A 23,242-nucleotide genomic window follows, 5' to 3' on the forward strand; every position below is an offset into this window, starting at 1 on the left:
AGACAGATAGCTGAACACACTGGCTAAGCAATTTACAGCCAGATGCAGAAGTTCACCTCCCTAGAGATGACATCTAGACCTCAGCTGTATTTCAGCTCCAGGCTCAGAAAAGCAGCAAAACCAGGTGGGTGATGCCTGAATCAGCTGCAATGGCCCCCTGCCCTGACACTGACCGATCAGTAGAGACCAAGACCTGAAGGAACACACTTGGAAAACTGATGAATATTCTGCTGAAACCCTCCCCTAAGATTCCCACCTGAAAGAGAGAGATAAAAGCCTCAAGACAAAGAATCCAGCTCCTTAGTTCTCCCTTTGGAGAGCAGCCCCACCATTCCCTTTCCCTCTTCTTCTCCCTCTTCTTCCCCCACAGGCACGCATCTCCTAAACTCTAAGGGACCTTGAGACTTGGAATCAGGGGAGCAATGGGCAGCAGCAGCTCATCCCAGGCTGATCACTTGAACCTGCTCCAAAGCCCACTTGTCTTGTCTCTCCTGTTGCTTTTTCTGTCCTAAGCTCTTCTTTGTTCCCAGTTTTAATAAATGTACCCTCATAGTCATCTGGACTCGTGTTGTGAAATCTTTCCTACATGAAGTCAAGAACCCACACACTACAGGCTGGCACTAAGCAGACCCACTCAGGGCCAGGTCCCCTATCTGATAACTTTGTCCCCACAAGCAGTCACAAGGACCCACCACATCTTCTCTGCCTGCCCACCCAACAGGAAGCAGGTGGCTTTGCCACCAGCAGGGTGACATCCGCTTTTGCTGCCTCTCTACTCTCCAACTGCTCCTCAGAACCTCCGTGGACCAAAGCCTTCGCCAGACCCCTTCCAGCCCCCAGCTCACCATGATCCCTCCAAGCAACACGCTGCTCCTGCTTTTATTCCCAGGTGAAGCCAGCAGTTATGGGGAGAGGGGGTGAGGTTAGTGGCGGCCAAGTATTTGTGAAAGGCACGGCTTGGGTGGCATCTGAAGGGGGGGCCAATGAGGGCAGATCCTTCTCTCAGTGCCCCTTCCTTGCCCTTCCCTTCCCTTCCCTTCCTGGAGATGCAATGGGCTTTGGGGCCTGGTTCTTTGGGGAGGAAGCTGAGTTTGGAGTGCTTGCCTGTTAATCTCCCCTTCTCACTGCTGGGTCTCTGCTGCTTCTGATTTCCTGTCTCTCTGCTTCTCTGGGAGGTCCCCTCCCAATTGGCCCCTCTTTCTCATTTGATCTTTTGGAATAGGGCTTATTTCTCAGGGCATCATCTTTCCCTGCACTCTATTTTGGAAACCACCTTTCCCCACTGATTACCTTCCCTCTCTCTCCACAGTGATTGCAGCTCAGATAATCCCAGGTGAGAAATCAACACTGCCCCTTTGCCCTGCTACTTCAGGTACTGTTTTCATCGCTAAAATGTGGCTTGAGGATCCTAAAATACCCCCAGTAGCTCTCCAGGTCACCATTTCATCTCTCATCCCCAAATCGGAGCCCCCAGAGGATCTGCAGCGCTCTCCAGATCCCCATCTCGCTGTCCTTTTCACCAAACCGAAGCTCCAGGAACTCGGCCAACCCCCAGCCTCTCTTCAGGAGTGTGGACTATGCCCAAAACACAGCATATGTCTCACTATGCTAGGATACCCAGACTCTCTCTGGATATCTATCTCCTTTTTCATGCCCCAAATGCAACTCCAGGGAGCCTGAGCCACGCCTCAGGGATATTCTCTCCCTGTATGCCCAAAGCACAGTCCTGAAAGCCTGAAAGCCTGAAATCTCCTTCAAGGGCATTCTTGTTTTGGCCCCCACCCTCCAGGTTCCTATTCCGGATGTGGGCCCCTCCCCCTGCCACTCCTAGCAGGCCTTGTGGCTGCTGATGCCATGGTGTCTCTGCTAATCGTTGTGGTGGTGTTTATGTGTGCCAGCCCACGGGACAGGCCCACCCAAGGTGAGGGCAGAGACAGGGCAGGGCCTAGAGTGGGGGTGGTGTCCCTAGGGAAGAGGTTTCCCTGGAGGCCCCCCCCCCCCGGGGAAGCCCTGGAAATGCTGCTGGGGAAACCCTGGGGGTACTGCTAGGGGAACTCCTGAGGAAACCCCTGAGGCAGGGGGTCCCCAGGGAGGTGGAGATGTGGGTGTGTGCTGGGTAGTCAGGCCTCATGCTTTGTCTCCCCCTCCCCCAGAAGACGATAAAGTCTACATCAACATGCCTGGCAGGGGCTGATGCCCCTATAACTGCAACCTTTGACTTCTGACCCATCATTCTGGATTGTGTGTGGTGGCACAGGAAACGCACTCCCCTATTTGGGTTGGAATAAAGCAATTGAAATACCTCTACTTCTAATTCTTCCTCAAAGAAGCCAGGGTCCCCAAAGCCTCCCTCCCATTTATCTATTTCTGGATCCATGACCCACCACCATCCCAGAACTCCACATATCCCCTGCCCACATCCCCTCAGTCCAGGGACCTGGAATAACTCAACGGGGTTTTGTGCTCCATGTTTATTTGGGGGCAGGGGTGTGGGAAAGTCTGATATTTCAGAGGGCACTCTGTAGATCTGTATCTTGGCGGGCGTAGGAATGGGGTGCTGTTTAGGCATCAGGAATGACTGGATCCAGGCATCAGGTTGTTGACTGCCAAGGTTTGGGCTCATTTGTAATACTGCCTCTGTGTGTTGAGGTCACTGTAGACATCTGACCTCTGACCTTGGAGCTCCTAAAGGGATGGAGGACCATCAGTGGAAGGGGCCCACCGCATAAACTTAATACAAAATCCAGCCTTCTATAGCCTGCAAGTCCCCTGGTAGCTTCTTCAACCTTGCAGCCATGTTAAACATCTATATTCAAGTGCCTTCAAAGCTTTCTTTTCTCCTCTGCCTCATCATTATGTCCCAGCCTCAGGGCCTTTGCACGTACTGTTCTCTCTGCCTAGAATACTGGTCCTCTAAATATTCCTATGGGTGGTTCCTTCTCTCCCTTCAAGTCTTAGCTCATGTCACTTCCTCAGAAAGGCATTTCTTAATTTCCCCATCTGTAGTTTCTTTCCCCTACACCCCAGTCATTGTCACATCAGCCTGCCTTATTCCTTCATGATGCCTTCCCAAATGATCTTATTTGTTACTTTGTTTCAAGTTTGTCTCCCCAACTAGGATGTAAACTCTGCTGCTGGATCCTCAGTATCTGGTACATATAGGTGCCCAACAAATAAAGTAGAGCAATGCTTTTCTCTAATATTTCACTGCCCCCAATAATTGGAAAGCCCCTCCAGTTTTTTGGACCTCACAGAGCCAGACTCAAGATCCTTACACTTTACAAAGAGACTTTTTGTCACAAGTGAGGCAAAGCAAAGCTGGTTGCAGACAAGTAAAACATTTCACATAGCAGGAGGGCTCATAGTCACAGAGGAGGGTGGGGTCTGTGGCCCCAAAAGGCAGGCATCACACCGAACCCCTAAAATCATATATGCATATGGCCAGTCTGGGTGTGCATCTTTCTGGGGAGGGGTCTGTTAGATTCACAGAAGAGCTCATAATCCCTAAAGGATTAAGAACAATGTTGATAGAGAGGCAGGAGATGGAAAGATGCCTCTGTCTGCATTGTGGTCCTTAAGGGTTTCAAAGATTTATGTACCACTCCTAGATTATATGTACAATTTTGTAATTTTTGTGTAGATTTTTCTGAGGAGTCTAGCTTTCATCAGCTTTTCAAAGATATGCAGGATCCTAACACCCCCTCCCCCATCTGCTTCCAAATTCTAGAACTTCTCTCTAGAGTTACCGAACTAGGGTTGAAGTATATCCTCTACACTGATGAGAGCTTCTCCCAGAAATCAGCCTGCCCTGGGCTGGGCTTTTCCAAAACAATTCGGAGACTACCTTCTGGCAAAGGCCTGCATTTGCCTTTGGAAAGGCAAACCATCCCTATATTTCCTCTCCACACATTCTAAGTTGAGCATAAGGTCATGACTGACCAACGAAATTAGTTTTGTACAGGTGCCCCATTAGTCTTCAAGGGTTTGAGGAGCTGCAAGAAAGTGGCTTTCGAGTTTAAGTTCCATAGGGACTTGGGGTAGGGCGTTTGTTTAGGACAGACACCCGCAGGGCAGGAGTGAGATAGAAGAAAGAGAAGCTGGTTTCCTCACCTGATAAGGTGACTCTGTCTCAGTGATGTGTTGTTTCCGGGTCACTGCTAGGGGTGGAAAGTGGCACAGGGTGCAGAGACAGACAACATGGTGAACTGGGATTATTTGGTCGATGTAAAATTAGCTCCTCCATCTCCATCCCCGTGGATGGTTGTGACCTGGGAGCTTACCCCTCCCCTCCAAGCAAGTCCCCAGAGGGTCCCATCCCCTTCCAGCTCCACTCACCCTCCACAGCCCCTCGCCCTCGAGGGACCAGCCGGCCCAGAGAGTACACAGCCAGGGCGATGAGGAGGGTAAGCACCAGGTCCCCCAGCACGATACCTGCCAGCACACCAGGGCTCACTACTGAGCAGTTGCATTCTAGGAATGGATAGGGCACAGGGGTCAAGGAGGTCAGTGGGAGTTGGGAACTGGAAAGAGGTGTCAGCAGGGGGAGGTTTAGAGAGATTTGGGGAGGAATGGGGAGTTCTTTCAGAAGTAGGGAGGGGGATTTCAGGGTCTAGGCTTACCGCTCTGGGCCTGGACAGGGCTGAGACCTGAGGAGACAAAAAGAAGGTAAATTGGGGCATGGAGCTATGACTGGAAGGTGGGCATAGAAGCCGGGGAAGTTGGGTCCTGACAGCTAGGGGACCAGGGTGGAGAGCTACCTCTGGTAAGACCTGTGGCTGACATAAAGGTCACCGGACTGTGTTACTTCTACACCAAGTTGTCCTGTTACAACGCCCTTGGAGTCCCATCCCTCTGCTTCTATTCGAGGCCAAATATTGGGGTCTTGGGTTCTGGGAGAGACCCATAAGGTTTGGAGGGCTGGGGAACGGCTCCCATCCCAACCTTCCCCTTTAGTTCTCTCCTTCCACCCTGCTCCCTGTCTTGCCCCAAACTGAGCCCAGGGACTCAGGAGGCAGTTGCAGAAGCCCCCAACTCACCATCCACAGTCAGAAGGAGAGGCAGGAGCAGAAGCCTGTTGGAGGGTCCAAGGCCCCCCATGATGCAGGCGACACTGCTGGATACTATAGTCCAAGGGCCAGTGGGATGTGGCTAACCAAGTGAAGGAGGAAGTCTGAGTTGGGTGGTGGCAGGAGGGAGGAGGGGACAATAGGGGAGGAGGGACAGACATAACACCAGAAAGAATCAAGTCCAGACACCCCAGGGCAATGTTATAGCCCCCAATGGCTGGACATGAAGGACAAAGGGTACATACGTGAATTTGACCTCATCCCCAATCAGGGTCACACATTGTAACAGAGGAAGATCAATGGCTGGCTGGCTGAAGTCAGCTCTTCCTGGCTGGGCAACCTTAAGCAAGTCACTCAACCTCTCTGGGCCTCATTTTCCTCATCTGTAAAATGGGGAGTAAAATAGTACCTACTCTATAGGGAGTTGTGGGATCAAATAAAGTAATGTTTCTAGAACAGGGACTAACATTTGTCAGCTTTTTCTAAGTGCCAGCCATAATTATTAGATAATCAGAACTTTGTGATGTTCATAGCATATTAAGAGAGACCTATCAGGATATGGGCACTAATAATGTGCAGGCACTACGTCCCAAGTGTTAACTCATTTAACCCCACTACACCCATTTGACATAGATGCTCTTATTATCCCCATTTTACAAAAAAGTAAAGACACTTGCCCAAGATCACACAGCAAATAAATGTGGAAATGGAACCAAGGACCCAAAGACAGATAGATATTTGACCCTTAGAGAGAAAGCAAAAAGAGACAAGTAAAAGATAGAGGAGAAAATGATGGTAAGACAGAGAAAGAGGGAGAGAAACATATAGTGACACAGATACACTCATCACAAGACACAAGATTGGGGGTTAGGGTGAGGCAGGTGGGGGATAATGTGGTGACAACTGGGTTGGGCTGGGCTGGGCTGCTCCACCAAATGAGGAAGTGGCTGGAAGTGAGGACTGAGGGAGGCCACTCAGGAGGAGACAGGGACTTCTAGCCCTCAGCAGGAGGGCTGGGGCTAGGGAAGGAGGAACCTGAGGTTAGGGCACTGGGGGGATGGGCCAGCAGGAGGAAGCCCCCTTCCCCCATCCAGTTGTCACATGCCACAGTTCCCTGGGCCTGGGCTAAGGAGAGAAAAGGGGAAACTGGGTGCTAGTCATGGGACAGACTCTGAGTGGCCCATTGCTGGGGCGGGGTGGGGGTGGGGGAGATTTGGAGTCTAGGAGAGAGAGTCAGGGCCCAGTCTGAGGCAGCACTATCTGCTGAGAAGAAAATTCTGAGACATCCTAAATTAACTTATAGCTGGCCGTGGGTGGAAAGAAGAAACATGAGAGGTTAATCAGTTAACAATTGAAGAGCAAAAGCAACAAAAGACTGCTTACATTCCTGAATGTAAATATGTTGAATTAACTTCCAGCAGGCTATTTCTTCCATTATCCAGAGAAAAGCAGAGTGAATAGCCAACCACAAGGCACCACCAACCCCTGGCTTAGCTTCTTTATGCAAGAAATTTTGAACTGTCATCCACGAGCAAATATTTCTTCCTTATGAACAATGAACCTATTGTATCCCAGAACTAGTCCTGTCTCAACCTCTACCATCCTCTTTATCTGTACCCAATGTAAATTCTCTAAAAACAACTCACATCTTTCTCCCCCAGACTCACTGTATCAAAGAGCCCCATCAATTCCAGGATGGTGGGCATATTATCTTCTCTATCTAGCCCTGCTGCTTGTGATTTAGACCACATGCCCGAGGACCTGGGCCTTTATTGGCTAGCATTTGGCTCAGTAAACCCTTTCAGAAAAGCTTTTGGCTGTGAAACTTTTTTTGTTTAACACTGCTAATGGCTGCCATTGTCCATGCCTGGCTGAGTCTTTTTGCTAAAGAGCCAATACCCCCACCATCGTCACCACCACCAGGTCTGGAGCATGAAGACAGCAGGCCCTTCAGGCCCTACTGGCACTTCAGACCACTCAAAGTGGCTGGAGAAGAGTCAGTCAGGAACAAGCAGCGACCAGAGCAGGCTCTGAGCTAGGAGGACCCTGATCTGACTCCAGTGTTCATCAGCTCCCTCTGGCTTGGTATGGGGAGCAGACTTTGGGATTCAGGGAAGAGGTCAGGTGGCGGCGGTGATGCAACGGTCTGGTTTATTGTGAGGATTTGTGAGGTGTATCAGAATAACGCCTGCCTGGCACACTCTATATGCTAAATAAATGTTAATTATTATCACTATTGTTATTGTTTATAGTACTTCAAGTCTCCAGTTCTGGGTTCACCTTGATAAAAATCCTTCCTTAATCCCTCAGTCTCAGTCTCAGCCACAGCCTTCTGATCAAATCCTCCCAGCTCCTGCTGTTGTCAGTGGAAATTAGGCTCTTCCACAGGGTCACGAGGAAGGCATTCCAAGGACCGATGCACAGGAGATTGTGGAGTGACATGGGTTCTTTGGGTGGAAATAGAAGATGCCGCATGGGTTTCCAATGTCCCATCTCCCTCTGACCTACCATGGAAAATCAGGGCCAGAAATAGAGTCCATGTCCAGAGATTCTGCGCCATATCAAAGTCCAGTCTAGTCCAGTATCAGCTAGCTTAATGTGTTTCCAGCTACAGTCCATTTCAGGCTCCCTCCTCGAGTCTGTGTGTGGAGTCCACATGGCCGTGGAGAGAACAAGTGTATTACCAGGTGGGGCAAGATTCTTTGTTCCCCTGGAATTATATTAGCTTGGGCTAAGGATGGACGAGGTGCCTTTTCAAAATGCCCAATCAATTTCCCAAACTTTTGTAGGTTTTGGATAGGTCCACATCCCCTAGTTAGACCAACAGCCTTCTATGGTCCAGGACCTCCTACTGTGCCCCCCAACAATCTGGTATTGGGGTGGGGGGTGGAGCAATGCTCTGTCCCCCTGGAGTGTGAAAAGCTGTAGCTTCCTGGTGACGCAAACAGGCTATGCTTCCCAGTTTATTAAGCTTAATATCTAGTTCCTTTTGCTCCCCTTTTCTTGCTAATATCGATGGTAACACAGCCACATCTGGCTGTCCCCAAAATTCAGTCTAATAGCCAGCACATAGAGGCACCATCTAATTAGAACAGATGTAGCCAGAGTCCTGAGGTGCCCTTTAGTTACTGAGATGTGGGGAAGTCCAAGGTGTCCCAAGGGAATGGACTGAGGTGACAGATATCTGTGGGAGGTGGGACAGAGGCTTTTTACCAACCAAAAGAGAAGTGTCTCAATATTTTAGCAACCAGTTGAACTGTACTGAATGAGACCACAGAATGCCAGCCTGGGCAGATCTCCATGGTCTCTACTTCACTGGGTAAAGAAAGAGACTGAGATGGAAGTGCACTCAGTTAATTGGGTGCTGCCTCACCCCCACAGTGCCAGACTCCAGGAAGCAAGGCTACCCCCCTCCTCTCCCATGAGATCTTTCAAGTGTTTCAATCTCTCCTGGCAGCAGCCCCAAAGTTGGAGAAAGCCAAAGGTGACTTTTCCAGAAAGCAAGTGATGTGTTGAGCCTGTGACAAGCTTGTCTCTGTGGAAGCGACAGCCGTCTTTATTCTCTGCTTTCATTTTTGCCTCCTACAGCCCATTCTGCCCACAGTAACCAGAGGAAGCTTTCTGAAAAATCAAAGAACCCAATTTTTTTAAATGGCCAGAAGATTTAGTACACATCACAAAAGAAGAAATATGAATGCCCAATAAGCACGCAAAAGAGCGCTCAATGTCATTAGTCATTAGGGAAATACAAATTAAAACCACAATGAAATACCACTACACACCCACTCGTCGTCGTCGTCGGCAGCCGTCCGTCTCGAGAGACGATGGTGTAGCTTCTTAAGAGTCTATCTGCACCACCGAGAATGGCTGTGCAGTCCGACTCGGGAGTGACACGGTATCTGTCTCCTCCCGTGTTGAATCGACATCTTGCGATGTCGCTGGAGTGTCCTCTCCAGTGAAGCTGAAGCTACAGAGCCTGGGCAGGGTGATATGGAGGGTCTGCTGTTGCCCATGCAGCAGACCGCCCCCCCTCTCTTCGCAGCTGAAGGGTCCAAGGGAAAGACGGAGTCAATACAGCTTGACTTCAGGTGCGCCGCAGGAGTTGCCGGTGTTGACTACAACGTCAAACCGCCTTAGGGACTCCGGCTCCGGATTTTCTGTCGGGGTTTACTCCCTTAGCCTTTCCCCTGAAGAGGTATGCCGCAAGGCAGTGGAGGTTTTTTGGAGTCAGAGTTTTCCTTCTCTGATGTGCCCTGACTGGAAGATCGAACCAGCGACACTTAGCTCGCAGGCCGACGCTCAATCCACTGAGCCAAACCAGCCAGGGAGAACACACCCACTAGAATGACTAAAACTAAAAAGACTGACCCTATCAGCAGAGATATGGAGCAATTGAAAATCTCATACATGTCAGAACATGGAGGCAGCTAGAATGAACACCTGGATTTTTGATATATGCTAATGAACCTGGCCCTGGACTTAGCCATTCCCAAAGGATATGCTGATGGACTGAACCCAATTCCCAGGGGAAATGGTTAATGGACCTAGCCTGATATGTTAACTATCCTGGTGTGTGTGGGGGAAAGCAATGAGATGTAAATAACCTACTGAATATGTTGATAAGCAAACCCACCCTCACAGAAATGTGTGGTAGACAAGTATAAAAAAAGTGCCTGCAGAAGTGCTGGTGGGACTCCTACAGGCCCATGAGGAGGACCGGGAGTCCCCAGTCCCCATTCCCCATTCCCCGCTCCCTGCTCCCTTGTTCCTGTGGGCCCTTGAGTTAGTCTGGGAGTTGCCTCTCCCCTCCAGCCCCTTTCCCTTTTTTCCCCTCTATAAACCCATTGCCCCATCCCACAGTGGTCTCTGGGTGATTTCTCAGCAAGGCTGCCCTGACATTTTGGTGCCGAAACCCGAGAGGGGCTCCAAGAGTGGTCAACGACTGCTTGCAGGCAGGGGAGCAGTGGGCTGCAGCAGAACGTCCCAGGCTTACTCCCTGACCCACCTGTTGGAACCCTCTTGCCCCCTCCTCCCACGCCTTGCTCAAGAGATCTGCCCATCTGACTACCTCCACCTCCAGACCCTTTACTGTGGCCTGCCCTCCATCCACACCAGACACCAACTAGTCAAGTTTTGTCTCATTGAGTGAGTCTCTTGTCAGGTTGATTGTCTCATTTATGAGCCTACTGTAGCTCTGCTCGAAAATCCTAGGCCTACGTCGGTCTTCCTTGGGGCCTTGCACCCCATTGAACTTCCACCAGTGGTTGGGGATGCCCACCCCCTGGACGTTCTGCTGCAGCCCACTGCTCCCCTACCTGCAGGCAGTCGTTGACCCAGAGAGTGAGCCTGAGCTCGGGGCCTTTGCGCCTCATAGAATCAGCAGCTTAAGTGAGGACACCCCTTAACCCTCCTGATTCATTTGTCTCAGGCTCACCCTCTGGGTCATTACTCTCAGAACCATGGGAGCACATCAATCCCTACCTCCGAAGGACTCCCCTTTGGGTTGTCTCTGTCAGAACCTCCAGACCCTTTAAATAGGGTCCCAGGTAAAGCTAAAAAAGCTAATTTCTCTCTCCACTGTTACCTGGCCTCAATATCCTCTTGATAACAAATGCCGCTGGCTGGAACATGAAACATTTGACCCTCAAATTCTTACTGATCTCAACAACTACCTCAGGTGTAACAGCAAATGACCCAAAGTTCCATACGTGGAGGCTTTTTTTGTGGAGGCTTTTTTTATTCTTCGCAGCAGATGGTCACTTAGCTCCTCCTGCTTCCCCCTCCAACTTATTCTTCTTCAATTGACCTCCGCCTATATTTCCTCTGCATCGACGAGCTCCCCATCCACGTCTTTTACAGAAGCAGACCCCTCAGACCTTGGACATCCTTATCTGCCCCCCATATGCCCCCTCCCGGTCAACAGCCCCCTCTGCTCCTTCTCCCCCAGCAAACCCTTCTCCCTCCTCCCCCTTCTCTCCTGACTCGTTGGTGGAAGACAAACCATTGCTGCCCCTGGGCTCCACCCCTTTAATTTTGCATCCCCAAACCCGTTCTCGGCATTTTCCCTGCCATCCTCGGGCCTGTACCCTCTTCACGAAGTGGCAGGAGCTGAGGGCATTGTCCAGGTACGTGTCCCCTTTTCCCTCATGGATTTAGCCCAAATTGAGTGCCCTCTAGAGTCTTATACTTCAGATCCTACCCATTTTTGAAAGGACTTCCAATATATAACTCAGACATACTCATTAGCATATCAAGACGTCTATGTCATCCTAACCTCCACCACTCCAGAGGAAAAAGATTGTATTCTATCCACCTCCTCTACATTTGTGGACACCCTACATGTCTGGGATCCCAGTAGGAAACCAGTTGGACTCACTGCAGTCCCAGCTGTAGATCCTCACTGGAACTACCAGTCAGGGTCCCCTGATTTGGCTAAGATGTCTCATTTTCTCATATGTCTAATTAAAGGCATGTGTAGGGCTGCCCTTAAGGCCATCAATTATAACACAATCCTAGAAATTACACAGAAGACCCCTGAGAACCCAGCCTCATTCATGAGCCACCTTACAGAGGCCATTCTCAAGTACACCAACTTGGACCCCAACTCAGAAGAGGGCAAACTCTATCTTAACACCCATTTTATTACACACTTCGCTCCTGATATTAGAAGAAAGTTACGGAAGCTGGAGGATGGACCCAAAACTCCCCAAAGGGACCTAATTCAGATTGCTTTCCAAGTCTTTAATAACAGAGGAGAGGAGTTAAAAACAACAAAAATTTAAAAGGGACCAGCAGAAATACCTTATATTACCTACCACCATTAAGGTTTAGTCCATGAAAGGTCAAGGGAACTCAGGCTTACCTAAGCCTCCTCGAGAACCGTGCTTCAAGTATAAGACAAACAGGTCATTGGGCATGACAATGCCCCCAACTCCAGCCCCCGCCAGGTCCTTGTCCATCCTGTGGACAGAAGGGACATTGGAGAGTCAACTGTCCTCTGACTTCTAACCAGAGAGCCAGAAGACCACTTCAGTCCAGTTCAGCTCAACCTGAAAGAGAACCTGAAAGGGACAAAGACTTCAGCACCCCCAATCTGTTCGGGCTTGCCACTGATGACTGATGGTGCCCAGGCTCGGAGCCCCCATCTCTGACCATCTCAACGGCTGAATCCAGGGTAATCACGGTGGTGGCAGGTAAGTCAGTCTCCTTTCTTGTGGACATGGGGGTGACCTATTGCGTCCTTATTGAATATGCTGGTGTTTTACATTCATCCCCATCTCTGTTATTGGAGTTAACAGGGTCCATACTAAAACCCTAGCTACCAAATCTCTCACATGTACATTAGGGTCCTTAACCTTCACGCATTCTTTCCTGGTTATGCCTGAATACCCAGTCTCCCTCTTGGGAAGAGACATCCTAGCCAAAATAGGGGCATCCTTGTCTCTTAATCTAGATGGAGGGGCTAAGGCCAACCCCATTTTCCTTTTGGCTTTAGCGCAAGAAGCTTCCCAGGGGGATACCCCTCATCAGCTGTGTCATTGTAGTGTGAATGTTAACTCCCTCGTTTGGGATACTGAGAACCCAGCAGTGGCCAGACACCACCAGCTGGTACAGGTCACCTTCAAGCCTGGGGCTTTGTTCCCCAGTCAGTCTCAGTATCTTCTCAGTGCACAAGCAATGCAGGGTCTACAACTGGTCATTCATTACCTGCTCAAAGCCAAACTCCTCTGACCGGCAAACTCTCCCACCAATACTCCCATCCTAGCTGTTAAGGAACCCAATGGATCTTTTCACCTAGTCCAGAATCTTTGGGCAGTCAATGAAGTTACTATCCCAACCACTCCCATTGTCCCCAAATGAGAGAAGGACATGGGAAGTGAAAAAGAAATAAGAAGGAAAAACAAACATATGGTTAAATCTGAAGGAGGAAAAGGTATTTAGAAAGTCTGTGAATGTTGCAGAAGGTCTGTGGAAAGTTGTAAAGATAAATGGAAAGCGAACAAGAGAGAGTATAAGGCATGGAAATGAAGAAGGTTTGTGATAGAAGTTTTGTTAGATGGTTTTAGCAATGGAAAGTAGAGGGCACAGAGATGCAATTTTAGTGAGTATTAGGACAAGAATTTTCCTTCCTGATTTTTCTTTGCATGAAATTAATAAGACTCCTGGGACCAAAGGCTCTCACTAATCTGTTGGCACCCACCCTGCATAACACCTGACTTCTTAGCACCCTCAGCAAGATCACTTGTCAATGCTCGGTTTGGCAAAAGGAGACAACTCAAGGGCGAGTTATACCTCCGCCATTCCCTACTCACCAGGCCAAGGGACAAACTCCAGGACAAGATTGGCAAATTGACTTCACCCACGTGCCACTAGTTAAGAAGGTCATGTATCTACTAGTGTTAGTAGATACCTTTTCCGGTTGAGTGGAAGCTTTTCTTAGTCTATCGGAAGGAGCAAATGAGGTTGTTTGCATTTTACTAACATAAATTATTTCTAGGTTTGGACTGTCTCAATCCCTACAATCTGATAACGGCCCAGCCTTTGTTTCTAAAATTACTTCACAGGTCAGCACAACTTTGGGCATTACCTGGAAACTACATGTTCCCTACTGGGCTCAGTCATCAGAGAAGGTAGAACGCATGAATGGGCTTCTTAAAAGCCACTTAACTCGGCTTGCTTTACAGGTCCAGGAACCCTGACCCCACCTGCTGCCTGTGGCTCTCCTCCGTATTCACGCAGCCCACCATGAAACCCACTTACTTAGCCAACCAATATCTGAAAAACCTCTCGCCTTATGTTTCTAAGTCCTCATCTATTGCAGGACCAGTCTTCATGGGGGTCTCCATCCCCCAAGGCCAGCGTGTACCCACTTGTGTTTCTCATACTCAACATTCAAGATCTTCTAGCCTGGTAGGTCACCTGCCAGCTCTCCTGTGCAACTTCACGATCAATATAACATGCCAGGTGCAACACGAGAATCACCCGGCCTCTCATCTGAACCTGGCATCAAAATTTACATACTCTCTCAGGTTTACCACCCCTCCCCTACTAAGACCCACTGGAACTTCCAAGCATACCTCCTGTTCTGGGAGCCCCTCTCCCCTGCTATTCCCCTTTGCCATCTCCAATTCCAGCTCCCCTGTGAGTGCCAATTGTCACCAGTGGCCCAATCTTACTCTCAACCTACAAGGTCCTTTTAATAGCAACCACAGTACCTGACCCCATCCAGGGAATAACCTGGGCAGAGACTATCTCAGTCTAAGAAAAAGAAACCCAGACAATACCTTTAGGAGGTACCTGAAACATATATGGAGCACTCAATACAAGCACATCTCCAACAACTCAGATTCACCTACTGTCTTCGTCTTCAGGTATGCCTTTGACATTCTGGTGTTTTCTTTCTGTGTGGATAAAAAGCCTACCTCTGTCTATCTACCAATTGAACAGGGACCTGCACAATCACCTTTCTAGCCCCTCCCCTACAGGTGATGCCACCCGACTCAGAGGTTCCTATTCCCCTTTCTATGGCAATAAGAGCAAAATGAGCTCCAGTAATAATCCACATCCTGGCAGCACTTGGCTTTACTACTGGAGTCATAATAGGAGCAGCAGGGCTGAGAACTTCCCTCAAATATCATCAGGAGTTATTCCTAGAGCTTGAACAAATTCTAGAGGATATGGTGCTGGCTATTTCTAAACTTGAAAATCAGGTCAACTCCCTAGCCGGAGTTGTCCTTCAGAATAGAAGGGCTTTAGACCTCCTTACTGCCCACAAAGTGGGTACCTGTGCCTTTTAGGGGGAAAACTGCTGTTTTTATGTTAACCAATCTGAAATAGTACAGGACATGTTTAAGAGGCTAATGGATTGAGCTGCCCAATTAAAGGATAAGCTGAGCACCTCATAGGACTCATGGTTTGACTTAACTGCCCCTCTGAAGTACATTCTTCTATTCCTTCTTACATCTTTGCTAACATAACTTTTAGTTCTCATTCTAAGACCTGCCTCCTGCAACTCCTTGTCAGCTTCATCAAAAGAACCATCAATACAGCTATGGTACAGATAGCTCACACCCTCATGCTCCTGTATACTCCTTGGTACCAATCCCTGCCAGCAGAATAAACAATGGAAATATAGACACACATGGTAATGTACACTCTAACTACGCCCATATGTCAGCAGGAAGTAGTCAGAATGACTGTGACCCCCTTTTCCCCTAAACCCTCCATCTGTGACTATGGATCTCAGCATCATTCTTTTTATTACAAACAAAAGACTGGAAATGTCCGAACATGGAGGCAGCTAGAATGCACACCTGGACTTCTGGTGTATGCTAATCAACCTTGCCTTAGCCATTCCCAAAGGATATGCTGATGGACTGAACCCATTCCCAGGGGATATGGTAATGGACCTAGCCCAATATGTTAACTAACCTGGTGTTTGTGGGGGAAAGCAATGAGATGTAAATGACCTACTGAATATGTTGATAAGCAAATTCACCCTCACCAGAATGTGTGGTTGACAAGTATAAAAAAGTGCCTGCAGAAGTGTGGGTGGGCCTTCCACAGGCCCACGAAGAGGACTGGGAGTCCCCATCCCCTGTTACCTGTTCCCCATTCCCCATTCCCCTTGCTCCTATGGGCCCTTGAGTTGGTCTGGGAGTTGCCTCTCCCCTCCACCCCCTTTCCCTTTTTCCTTTGATAAACCCATTGTCTGATCCCACAGTGATCTCCGGGTGATTTCTCAGAGCAGAGCTGCCCAGCCAATATACTGTTGGTGGAAATGTAAAATAGAACCAACACTTTGGGAAAGAGTTTGGTAGTTTCTCATAAAGTTAAATATTCAACTATGCAGGTATTCAGCAATTACACAGAAACAGGTATTTACCCAAGAGAAATAAAAACATGTTCACATAAAGATCTGCCCATCTCTCTATCCTCCCATCTTACCTGTCTTCCCCTCACTTACCCTACTCCTGCTACACTGGCTTCCTTGCTATTTTTTTAATAAGTCAAGCTCATTCTCAGCTCAGGGTTTTTGTACCTGCTGTTCCCCCTGCCTATGATGCTTCACCGAAGTCTTTGTATAACCAGCCCCTTCTTATCCTCCAGGTTTCAGCTCAAATGTCACACCCTCACAGAGATTTCCCCTGATCGCCACTGCTCAAGTTACCTCACACCACCAATTTTATTTTCTTCCTGTATTTGCCATACCTGAAATTTTCTGATTTTTGTGTTCCCATTTCTTCTGTCTGCCACTTCTTCTAGAATGGAAATTCCATGAGAACAGGGACTGTTCTGTCTTGTTCACTGTTTTGTCCCTACTACACATAGTAAGATGCTCAATAGATATTCTTTGTTTTTTAAAAAATTCTATTGTTTTCCGATTACAGTTGTCCCATTTTCCCCCCATTGCTCTCCCCTGCCATGCCCTTCCACCCCAGCTCCCACAGTCAATCCCCACTTTGTTGTCTATATCCAGGGGTCCTTTATACTTGTTTCTTGACAAGACCCTTCCCCTTCTTTCCCCCGTTATCATCCTCACCCCTCCCCTCAGGTCGCTATCATTTTGTTCCTTGTTTCCATATCTCTAGTTCTGTTCTGCTCATTTGTTTCATGCATTACTTTCCCCTTACAGGTGAGATCATATGGTATTTGTCTTTCACCACCAGGCTTATTTCACTTAGCATAATACTCTCCAGTTTCAGCCATGCAAAATGTAGAAATTCTTTTCTGCTGCATAGTATTCAGTTTTTTGATCCACTCATTTACTGATGGGCACTTAGGCTATTCCCCGCACTTGGCTATTGTAAATAACATTGATATGAACATTGGGGTGCATAGGTTCTTTTGAATTGGTGTTTCAGTATTCTCTGGGTATAAATCTAGCAATGGAATCACTGGATCAAAAGGCAGTTTCATTTTTAGTTTTTTGAGGAAATTCCATACTGTTTTCCACAGTGGCTGTACCAGTCTGCATTCCCACCAACAATGTACCAGGGTACCCTTTTCTCCATATCCTAACCAGCACTACTGTTTGTGAATTTATTAATGGTGACCATTCTGACAAGTGTGAGGTGGTATCTCATTGTGGTTTTAATTTGCATCTCTCTGATGGCTAGTGATGTTGAGCATCCTTTCATATGTTTATGGGCCCTTTGTATGTCCTCCCTGGTGAAATGTCTGTTCAGGTCCTTTGCCCATTTTTTAATTGGATTGTTTGTCTTCCTGGTGTTGACTCAAATGACTTATTTGTATACATTTTTGATATCAAACTCTTGTCCAAGGTATCATTGGCAAATAAGTTTTCCCATATCGTTGTTTCACTTTTCATTTTGCTGAAGTGTTCTTTAGCTGTACAGAAGCTTTTTAATTTGAATATATTGCCATTTGTTTATTCTTTCTGTGGGAAACAGACAGGCTTGGTTTAAAAGACTTTGACCCTGTGCAGAGACGCCCCCTGCTGGGCCCTTAGCCGGCAGGTTGTCTCCCAGGTCTGCTCTGAATCCCACCCTCCGGGAGATTTTAAAGATAGAATAGAAATACAAAATGGCTTTTAAGGAACAGGGAACCTGCTCTGTTTTTCTCTAAACAGTCCCAAATTCTTGTCAGTAGGATGTGAAAAATAGAACAATTGAGTAAGAGTAAATGTTTTTGAACTTGTGTAAAATACCTGGGCGCCTGCATTTCCCTTTATTACTCCCAACCATTTGGGGAAGGGCTGCATGTTTCTCTTATGCATTTCCCATGTAGAAAGTAGATAAAAACTCTGGCTAATGAAGAAACAAGGGCGATTTTCCTCAGAGAAAACCCCCTCCCTCCCTTCCTCAGATGGTCAGTGTCTAAGTAGTTTCTTCATCCACTCCGAGGGACCCAGAGTCTCTCTCACTTTCCTTGCCCTAGGAGATATATCAGCATAAATATTGCTCTGTGGGATATCTGAAGTTTTACTGCCTATGTTTTCCTCTGACTTTTATGATGTGGCAACTTATATTTAAGTCTTCTATACTTCTTGAGTTTATTCTGGTGTATGATGTGAGTTGGTGGTCTAGTTTCATTTCTTTACATGTACCTGACCAGATCTCTCAACACCCTTATTTCTTTTCAAGTATATTTTATTGATTATGTTGTTACAGTAGTCCCAATTTTTTTCCCTTTTGCTCCCCTCTGCCCAGTACCCCACTTCCCTCCAGCAATCCCACCCCTTTAGTTCATGTCCATGGGTTGTGCATATAAGTTCTTTGGCTTCACCCTTTCCTATATTATTCTTAACTTCCCCCTGTCTATTTTGTACCAACCAATTATGCTTCTTAATCCCTGCACCATATCCCCATTTCTCCTCCTTCCCCCTCCCAGCTGATAACCCACCAAACGATCCCCATATCTATGATTCTGTTCCTATTCTGGTTTGCTTAGTTGGATTTTGTTTTTATTCTTTAGATTCAGTTGTTGATAGTTGTGAGTTTGTTGTGATTTTAATGTTCATAATTTTGATCTTCTTTTTCTTAAATAAGTCCTTTTGACATTTCATATAATAATGGTTTGGTGATGATGAATTCCTTTAGCTTTACCTTGTCTGGAAAGCACTTCATCTGCCCTTCCATTCCAAATGATAGCTTTGCTGGATAGAGTAATCTTGGTTGTAGGTCTTGTTTTTCATCACCTTGAATACTTCTTGCCAGCCCCTTCTTGTGTGCAAACTTTCTTTTGAGAAATCAGCTGATAGTCTTATAGACACCCTTTTGTAGGTAACTCTCTGCTTTTCTCTTGCTGCTTTTAAGATTGTCTCTTTATCTGAACCTTTGGCATTTTAATTATGATGTGTCTCGGTGTGTTCCTTTTTGGGTCTAGCTTGTTTGGTACTCTCTGTGCTTCCTGGACTTGTACGTCTATTTCCTTCCAAATTTGGGAAGTTTTCCTTCATTATTTTTTAACATAAACTTTCAATTTCTTGCTCTTCCTCTTCTTCTGGCACCTCTGTGGTTCAGATGTTGGCATGTTTAAAGTTGTCCCAGAAGTTTCTAAGCTTATTCTCATTTTTTTCAATTCTTATTTCCTCATTCTGTACTGGTTGATTGTTTTTTTCTTCCTTATATTCCAAGTCATTGATTTGAACCCGGGTTTCCTTCCCTTCACCATTGGTTTTATGTGGACTTTCCTTTATTTTATTTAGCATAGCCTTCACTTCTTCCCTTATGCATTTGCAGTACTTAAGCATATCTGTCAAGCCTGTGAGCATCTTTATCACCAGTGTTTTGAACTCTACATCTGTTAGGTTTGCTATTTCCTTCTCTGTGAGGTTGGCTATCTCCTCGTTGTTTAGTTCTCCTACTGGTACCTTGATCCATTCCTCCTTTTGAGCCATACTTCTCTGTCTCCTCATCTTGACAGGCTCCTGCCAACACCATTTATTGAAGACGCTATCTTTACTCCATTTTATAATCCTGCCCCCTTTGTCAAATATTAATTGACCATAGAGACTTGGGTTTTTTCTGGGCTTTTTATTCTGTTCCATTGATCTATATGTCTGTTTTTATGCCAGTACCAGATTATTTTGATTATAGTGGCTTTGTAATATAGTTTGATATCAAGTATTGTGATCCCTCCTACTTTTTTTTTTTTCCCCCCTCAGTATTGCTGAGGCTATGCAGGGTCATTTATGGCTCCATATAAATTTTTGAAATATTTGTTCTATATCTGTAAAATATGTCATTGGTATTTTAACTGGGATTGTGTTGGATCTATAGATTGCTTTGAGTAGTATGGACATTTTAATGATGTTAATTCTTCCAATCCATGAACAGAGTATATTCTTCCAGTTATTTGTGTCTTCTTAAATTTCTTTCTTCAGTGTTCTGTAGTTTTCTGAGTACAGGTCTTTTACCTCCTTGGTTAAGTTTATTCCTACGAACTTTATTTTTCTTGTTGATAGAGTAAATGGGATTTTTTCCTAATTTCTGTTTCTGACATTTCATTGTTGGTGTACAAAAATGCCTTCGATTTCTGAATATCCCACTACTTTGCCAAATTCACTTATTCGAGTAGTTTTTTGGTGGAGCCTATAGCATTTTTTATGTACACAATCATGTCACCTGCAAACAACAATAGTTTTACTTTCTCCTTTGCAATCTGGATGCCTTTTATTTCTTTTTCTTGTCTGATTGCAGTGGCTAGAACTTCCAAAAACTATGTTTAATAGAGGTGGTGAAAATGGACATCCTTATCTTGTTCCTGATATTAGGGAGAAAGCTTTAATTTTTTGCCCATTGAGTATGATATTGGCTGTAGGTTTCTCATATATCCTTTATTATGTTGAGGTATGCTTCCTCTACTCCCACTTTCCTGAGTGTTTTTATCATAAATAGATGCTGTACTTTATCAAATGCTTTTTCAGCATCTATTGATATGATCATGTGATTTTTGCCTTTCAATTTATTTATGTGATGTATTACATTTTATTGCTTTGCTGATATTTTACCAACCTTGCACCCCTGGGATGAATCCCACTTAACTGTGGTGTATTATCTTTTTAATGTGTTGCTGGATCTGGATTGCCAATATTTTATTGAGGATTTAGCATCTAAGTTCATCAGTAATATTGGCCTGTAATTTTCTTTCTTTGTTGTGTCTTTACCTAGTTTTGAAATTAGGGTGATACTGGCCTCATAGGAAGAGTTAGGGAGTCTTTCCTCTTCTGGAATTATTTGGAATAGTTGGAGAAGGATAGGAGTTAGCTCTTCCCTAAATGTTTGGTAATATTCACTCGTGAAGCCGTCCAGTCCAGGGCTTTTGTGTGCCAGTAGTTTTTTATTACTGCTTTAATTTCATTAGCTATTATTGGACTATGCAGACTTTCTGTTTCTTCTGGATTCAGTTTTGGGAGCTTATATGTTTCTAGAAATTTGTCCATTTCACCCAGATTGTCCAATTGTTTGGCATATAGTTGTTCACAGTAATTGCTTACTACCTTTTGTATTTCTGTGGTATCAGTTGTAATTTCTCCTCTTTTGCTTCTGACTTTATTTATTTGGGTCCTCTCTTTTTTTCTTGATGAGCCTGGTTAAAGACTTGTCAATTTTGTTTATCTTTTCAAAGAACCAGATCCTGGATTTGTTGACCCTTTGAATTGTTCTTTTAGTCTCTATGTCATTTAATTCTGCTCTGATCTTGATTATTTCCTTCCTTGTACTTGCTCTTAGTTTTCTTTGTTGTTGTTCCTCTAGTTCTTGTTTATTTGAAATTTTTCTACCTTTTTTAGAGAGGCCTGTATTGCTATAAATTTCCTCTCAGGACTGCCTTCGCTGTGTCCCACAGGTTTTGGGCTATCGTGTGTTCATTTTCATTTGTTTCCAGAAAGTTTTTTGATTTCTTCCTTGATCTCATTGTTAACACATTCATTATTTAATAGCATGTTATTCAGTCTCCATAAATTTGAATGTTTTTGAGTTTTTTCCTTGAGATTGGTTTCTAGTTTCAAGCAATTATGGTCTGAGAGAATGCTTGATATCATTTCAACTTTCTTGAATATGTTGAGGCATATGTTGTGTCCTACCATATGTTCTATTTTTGAGAATGTTCCATGGATATTTGAAAATAATGTATATTTTGCTTCTTTGGGGTGAAAGATTCTGTATATATCAATTAAGTCCACTTGATCTAGTGTCGTTCAGTGCCACAACATTGTTATTGATTCTTTATTTGGAAGATCTATCCTTGTTGACAGTGCGGTGTCAAAAACCCCCTACTATTAGTGTGTTGCTGTCTATATCTTTCTTGAAGTCCTCCAAGATTTTCCCTATACATTTGGGTGCTCCTGTGCTGGGTGCATATATGTTTACAGTGGTTATATCTTCTTAATGAATTCTTCCCTTAATTATTTTGAAGTGTCCTTCTCTGTGTCTTTTTATGGCATTTGTTTTGAAGTCTATTTTGTCTGATATAAGTATGGCTATTCCTGCTTTTTTTTCATGTCTGTATGCTTGGAATATTTTTTATGTCCTTTCACTTTCTGTCTCTGTAGATCTTTCATTCTGAGGTGGGTATCTTGTAGACAGCATATATGTGGGTCTTGTTTTCTTATCCATTCATCTATCTTATGTCTTTTGATTGGAGCATTCAACCCATTTACATTTAAGATTATTGTTGATAGGTACTTGTTCATTGCCATTTTTCCCTTTGCATCTGTGGTCCTCTCTCTCTTTCTTTATCTTCTTAAAGCAGTTCCTTTAGCATGTCTTGTAATGCTGGTTTGATGGAAATGTAGTCTTTTAGCCTTCTTTTGTCTGCAAAACTCCTTATTTCACCTTTCATTTTGAATGAGAGCCTTGCTGGATAGAGTAGTCTTGGTTGCAGGTTTTTGTTTCTCATTGCTTGAAATATTTTTTTCCATTCCCTTCTGGCTTGTAGTGTTTCTGTTGAGAAATCAGTTGATAGCCTTATTGGATCTCCCTTGTATGTTATTAGCTGTTTTTCTCTTGCTGCCTTTAAGGTTCTCTCTTTGTCTTTGAATTTTGCCATTTTAATTATGATGTGTCTTGGTGTGGGCCTCTTTGGGTTCATCTTCATTGGGACGCTCTGTGCATCCTGGATTTGTATGACTTTTTCTCTTGTCAAGTTAGAGATGTTTTCTCTCATTATTTTTTCAAACAGGTTTTCTATCCCTTGCTCCTCTTCTCCTCCTTCTGGTATCCCTATTTTACAGATATTATTACATTTCATGTTGTCCTGTATCTCTCTTAACCCCTCTTCATTTTTTTTTTTTTTGAGCCTTTTTTCATTTTGTTGTTCTATCTGGGAATTTTTTTCTACTTTGTCCTCCAGCTCACTGATTCAATCATCTACTTCATCTATCCTGCTTTTAATTCCTTCTACTGTGTTCTTCATTTCAGCAATTGTATTCTTCATTTCCTCTTGGCTTTCTATATCATTTTTCATGCTGGTGTAGTTTGCACTGAGTTCCTTGTAGCTTCCTTTGAGTTCTCTGTAGTTCTCACTGAGCTCTTTGAGGTTCCTTATCATTATTTTGAACTCAAAGTTAATAGTTTGCTTGCCTCAATTTCATTTAGTAATCGTTCTGAGGGTTCCTACTTTCCTTTCAATTGCTGGTTGTCTCTGCATCCCCATTTGAGGTGACTCTTCTTGTTTGCTGCTGTGTATTACCTTGGTCTGCTTTGCCTCCC

At 45.3% G+C, this 23,242-nt stretch overlaps 2 protein-coding genes across 4 annotated transcripts; one reads left to right on the plus strand and one right to left on the minus strand.

Annotated features, from left to right (window-relative positions):
• Positions 1-711: 711 nt before the first annotated feature.
• On the plus strand, positions 712-2,303 carry HCST (hematopoietic cell signal transducer). Of its 2 annotated transcripts, none has more exons than XM_090261354.1 (4): positions 712-889; positions 1,310-1,333; positions 1,790-1,921; positions 2,154-2,303. In XM_090261354.1, exons 1-4 carry the CDS (start codon positions 847-849, stop codon positions 2,192-2,194), a joined length of 240 nt encoding a protein of 79 aa, XP_090117480.1. In that variant the 5' UTR covers positions 712-846; the 3' UTR covers positions 2,195-2,303. The 2 variants fall into 2 exon arrangements, with proteins under 2 accessions (XP_090117480.1, XP_090117479.1); XM_090261353.1 differs by having other exon boundaries at positions 778-889; positions 2,157-2,303.
• Positions 2,304-2,456: 153 nt separating this feature from the next.
• TYROBP (transmembrane immune signaling adaptor TYROBP) lies at positions 2,457-5,175 on the minus strand. Of its 2 annotated transcripts, none has more exons than XM_090261352.1 (5): positions 5,037-5,175; positions 4,620-4,646; positions 4,336-4,470; positions 4,111-4,154; positions 2,457-2,685 (listed from the first exon to the last, which is right to left on the minus strand). In XM_090261352.1, exons 1-5 carry the CDS (start codon positions 5,095-5,097, stop codon positions 2,620-2,622), a joined length of 333 nt encoding a protein of 110 aa, XP_090117478.1. In that variant the 5' UTR covers positions 5,098-5,175; the 3' UTR covers positions 2,457-2,619. The 2 variants fall into 2 exon arrangements, with proteins under 2 accessions (XP_090117478.1, XP_090117477.1); XM_090261351.1 differs by having other exon boundaries at positions 4,111-4,157; positions 5,037-5,174.
• Positions 5,176-23,242: the final 18,067 nt, after the last annotated feature.

Source organism: Furipterus horrens, unplaced genomic scaffold, assembly GCF_987537825.1.
Source record: "Furipterus horrens unplaced genomic scaffold, mFurHor1.1.pri manual_scaffold_13, whole genome shotgun sequence".
In the NCBI taxonomy this organism is placed as follows: Eukaryota; Metazoa; Chordata; class Mammalia; order Chiroptera; family Furipteridae; genus Furipterus; species Furipterus horrens.

Coding starts and splice junctions, on each gene's coding strand:
- HCST (XM_090261354.1), top strand. CDS start 847: ATGATCCCTCCAAGCAACACGCTGCTCCTGCTTTTATTCCCAG. Junction 890..1,309: donor GCTCCTGCTTTTATTCCCAG/GTGAAGCCAGCA, acceptor CTCTCTCCACAG/TGATTGCAGCTCAGATAATC. Junction 1,334..1,789: donor TGCAGCTCAGATAATCCCAG/GTGAGAAATCAA, acceptor CCCACCCTCCAG/GTTCCTATTCCGGATGTGGG.
- TYROBP (XM_090261351.1), bottom strand. CDS start 5,097: ATGGGGGGCCTTGGACCCTCCAACAGGCTTCTGCTCCTGCCTCTCCTT. Junction 4,647..5,036: donor TCTCCTTCTGACTGTGGATG/GTGAGTTGGGGG, acceptor TTGTCTCCTCAG/GTCTCAGCCCTGTCCAGGCC. Junction 4,158..4,335: donor AGGGCGAGGGGCTGTGGAGG/GTGAGTGGAGCT, acceptor TTCCACCCCTAG/CAGTGACCCGGAAACAACAC.